The sequence below is a fragment of the Eimeria mitis genome, genomic scaffold (assembly GCF_000499745.2).
Source record: "Eimeria mitis Houghton genomic scaffold, Emh_scaff548, whole genome shotgun sequence".
Lineage (NCBI taxonomy): Eukaryota > Apicomplexa > Conoidasida > Eucoccidiorida > Eimeriidae > Eimeria > Eimeria mitis.
Genome location: NW_013573751.1, coordinates 10,792 through 11,026, shown reverse-complemented (window position 1 = coordinate 11,026; position 235 = coordinate 10,792). Strand labels below are relative to the sequence as shown.

General features: G+C 32.3%; 1 protein-coding gene across 1 annotated transcript in view; it reads left to right on the top strand.

Moving 5' to 3' along the window:
* Positions 1-235, top strand: part of EMH_0015930 (myosin F (TgMyoF) protein, putative) — a gene marked incomplete at both ends in the record, with an annotated part of 11,661 nt that overhangs the window by 3,647 nt on the left and 7,779 nt on the right. The window contains one exon of the mRNA XM_013500506.1: positions 3-10. Coding sequence (XP_013355960.1) covers positions 3-10 — 8 coding nt within the window. The remainder of the gene's footprint in view (positions 1-2; positions 11-235) is intronic.

The window sequence follows — 235 nt, the reverse complement described above, 5'->3', positions numbered from 1 at the left end:
TGGGCTGTTGGTAATAGTTTATGTTTATTCAAACGCAGCAGCTTTGCTGCTGTTGCTGCAGCACTAACAAATATAAAAACAGCAGCAGCAACAAAAATACAAGCGAGATATAAATGCTTCAGACAGCAGCAGCTGTATCTTCGGCTTTTATATAAAACTATATATATACAAAAACAAATACGAAAGTATATACACAAAAAAAAAATAAAAAAATATAAACAAATGCATGCAGCAG